The sequence below is a fragment of the Buceros rhinoceros genome, unplaced genomic scaffold, assembly GCF_000710305.1.
Source record: "Buceros rhinoceros silvestris isolate BGI_N320 unplaced genomic scaffold, ASM71030v1 scaffold10935, whole genome shotgun sequence".
Taxonomy (NCBI): domain Eukaryota; kingdom Metazoa; phylum Chordata; class Aves; order Bucerotiformes; family Bucerotidae; genus Buceros; species Buceros rhinoceros.
Window position 1 is genome coordinate 33,625 of NW_010411168.1, and position 3,043 is coordinate 36,667.

At 49.8% G+C, this 3,043-nt stretch overlaps 1 protein-coding gene across 1 annotated transcript in view; it reads right to left on the reverse strand.

The window, feature by feature from the left end:
* The window catches only part of FAM102A (family with sequence similarity 102, member A), a 31,812-nt gene extending 29,639 nt beyond the window's left edge, over positions 1-2,173 (reverse strand). The window contains exon 1 of the mRNA XM_010135908.1: positions 1,535-2,173. Coding sequence (XP_010134210.1) covers positions 1,535-1,680 — 146 coding nt within the window. The 5' untranslated portion in view covers positions 1,681-2,173. The remainder of the gene's footprint in view (positions 1-1,534) is intronic.
* Between the last annotated feature and the right edge of the window lie 870 nt (positions 2,174-3,043).

The following is a 3,043-nucleotide window of genomic DNA, read 5'->3' on the forward strand; positions in this document are numbered from 1 at the left end:
TGACTGCGCTGAGTGACCTGCTGAGCCCGAGCCAGCTCGGCAAACAACCCAATGCAACCCCAACGGCTGGCAGCAGCAGCAAACCCCAGCGATGGCTCCTGGAAGCTGCTTTCAGGGATGACAAGTGACAAGGAGAGGGAGATCGCTTCTCAGCACGGGGTTTTCCAGAGCCACCTCCAGTTCAACTCATTTTACTATGACTCCAGGAAGCACAGGGGTTAATTTCTTTCCAAGTTCACATACTGTTTGAATTCCTTAGATAAGCTGCTTCCACCAAACCCAAGGATCTAGCCTCAGGGGAGAACACTGTAAGGAAAAGCTCCTTTGATAGATTTTCTTCAAAAGAGAAATTAATTCAAAGTCCATTTTTGGAGGTGTTCCATGCCCACAACTTCTACAGACTTCAGACAAGGTTGCACCGTGCCTTTGAAAGAAAAGCCAAGCTTTGAGCAATGCCCTAACACTTCCATTTGCAAGACAGAAATGCCTTACGCTTGCCCAACAAAATCTGCTCTCCCAAAATGGGAAAGCTCAGCTTGCAGCACCACAAAGAGGAAAACCAGCTCAAGCCAGGCTTTAGCTCTGGAATAAAGCAGTTAACAGCTAGCACAAACCAATCCTGTAGCTTTAAAACTGAACAGTCACTCAGGAAAGCAAAAAAACAAGTTTTGAAAGCCACTAAAGGCTTCCTTCACATCTTCAGGCAGAAAGCAAGCAAGTCTGGGCTGTTATGGAATTTGTGTTTGCATACTGCTGGTGATAATCTGCACGCAGGGCTGGAAACAAAGCAAGGTTTTATTAGCAATTAGTAGCATGAGTGGGGACAGACCTGCCTGAAGCAGTCAGAGAAATGCCAATAGGTGACAGCAGAACAACCTTACAGAATGTGCAGCAGAGCGATCCCAATGCGACGGATCACGTCGACAAGCAAATACTGCAGCTATAAACTTGGAGATGCAGTGGCATCCGTTCAAGGAGATAAACAGGGTCTTTAACACTGACTCCAGGCACCAGTTTTCCCTTGCACAGCAATTTGCAATGCAAAACAAGCGACTTCCACCCTTAGCAAGAACAGTAGTACAGAAGCAGAGGGAGAGCGAAGCTGGGGAAGGTTGATTTGCTTAGACACAGTTTTCTATGGAGTTGAGTTTCAAGTCAGGCATGAAAGCAATAGAGCACAGGGTCCGACTTAGCATGTGAGAACTCGGGCAAGGAGTGTGGAAAAAAAAAAAAGTCAGAGAGGATTTCATGCACAAAGCCCAGTCTCTTTCAGGGAAGCAATCTCCCACTCCCTCCCCACATCTCTGAAAAATTCAGTGCAGCTCTGATCAGCTAACACCACCCAGGTTCACAGCTCTCTGGCTACATTCTTCTCCTGCTCCGGAGAACGATGTGGCATGCGGGGCTCTACAACAGCACTATTAAAATCCCATCAAGGGGTAGGCAAGTGGTAGCCATATGCTAAACTGCTCAAGTGAAGAACAACCAGAGAAGGAAGCACAGCTGGAAAGAAAGTCTGCAAGCAGCCTCTTACCTGGTAGATAAGCTAGCAAAATCTCCTCCATCTAGCAGCCGGATTTTGCAGAAGAGAACCCCATTCACAAAGGGGACAGCAGTCAGCTCTTCCAGAGTGAAGCTTGTCTGAAACTTGAATTTCTTCTTCTTCATCAGGAAAGCCATGGGCAAATTCAGTGTGGAAAGCCCAGGAATCCCAAACAAGATCGGGGAGGAGCGGCTCAAAACACACACAGAGACAAGCAAAGGAATGGCACTTGTTCCAGGAGCACAAGCAGGGAGTTAATTCCAGTTCAGTTACAACGACGGCCCAGCTTCAAACGCACAATTCTCTTCTCTTTGGTGGTCGGATCTGGCTGTGGGATCATTGCCACGGCAGGCTTCAGGTGAGGAGGAAGAGGTCAGATTAAATCTCTGCAACATCTCCAAGGGAAAAGGGAGGGAGAGAAGTTGGTCTCAGCTCCAGACCAGCAGGAGCTGTCCCAGTTAGAAGCTGCAGTGCTGTCTTCAGCACAACCCCTCCAGAAAGTATCTCTTGTGGGAAGTCATCTTGAGTCTCCAAAGAAGCCTTAAGTCTATGGGCAGCACATTCAGAGAGCTTCCAGTTTCTATCCCCTCCTCTTGTGCAACTCCTTGATACAGGTCTTCAGGTCAGCCTTTGGGAGGGAAATGAGAAAATTAGTCCCAGCCAGTCTTCAGCTCCTCCTCTAAAACCTGTTTGGATGGGTAATATTCAGTCCAGACTCATACCAGTCCTAAGACGTATGGCCCCAATTAAGCCTGGCCCCAGCATCCTCTTCCCCCTTTTTGCCTGAAGCAAGCTTCACTGTTGTCACCCCCCTCATAATTTGTTTTGCAAATCAGCTAATAAAAATCTGCTCTATTTTCACCCATCATCTTTAGAAGCAGTTTACAGAGCAAGATCAGTCTAACAAGAGTAAGCAAAAGCCATCTCAAGAAACGCAAAAATCTGGTTTGTTTCTGTATTTCCGATCAGCCCTAAGTGTTAGCACCTGTGTCTCATAAACGGAGAAAACAGCAGAGGGAGAAAAGCAGCCTGCTCCAGATTACACAGCCTAACACCCGAATCAGGTCATCTGGCTGATCCAACAGCCGGGCCCACCGACTACGCTGCCTTCCCCCAGCACCAGGTCCGCGCCGAGCCGTGCCCCACACCGTTCACTTTTGGGGCTGGAGACGGTCATTTCATCACACATTTACACAACGCCTAAGCCAGAGAGGCAAGAGCTGATTAGCATCTAAAAGGGACGAGGTTACCAACACAGTAAACAATCCCCACCGAAACTCAGAATTAACGACTGCAAACCAGCGCCGGCGAGGCTCCCGCTGCCCGCAGGGGCGGGCGGTTAAAGCCGCGCTCTCGCTCGCAGGGCAGCAGGCGAATCCAGCCAGCTCTGCCCGCCGTGCCGGTACCCCGGCACCTCCGCGGAGGCACTGCTCCCCTGCGGCCGCCTCGGAGCGGAGCGAAGGGGCAGGCTGGGGAATGCTCCGCACCACCAGCCCCCTC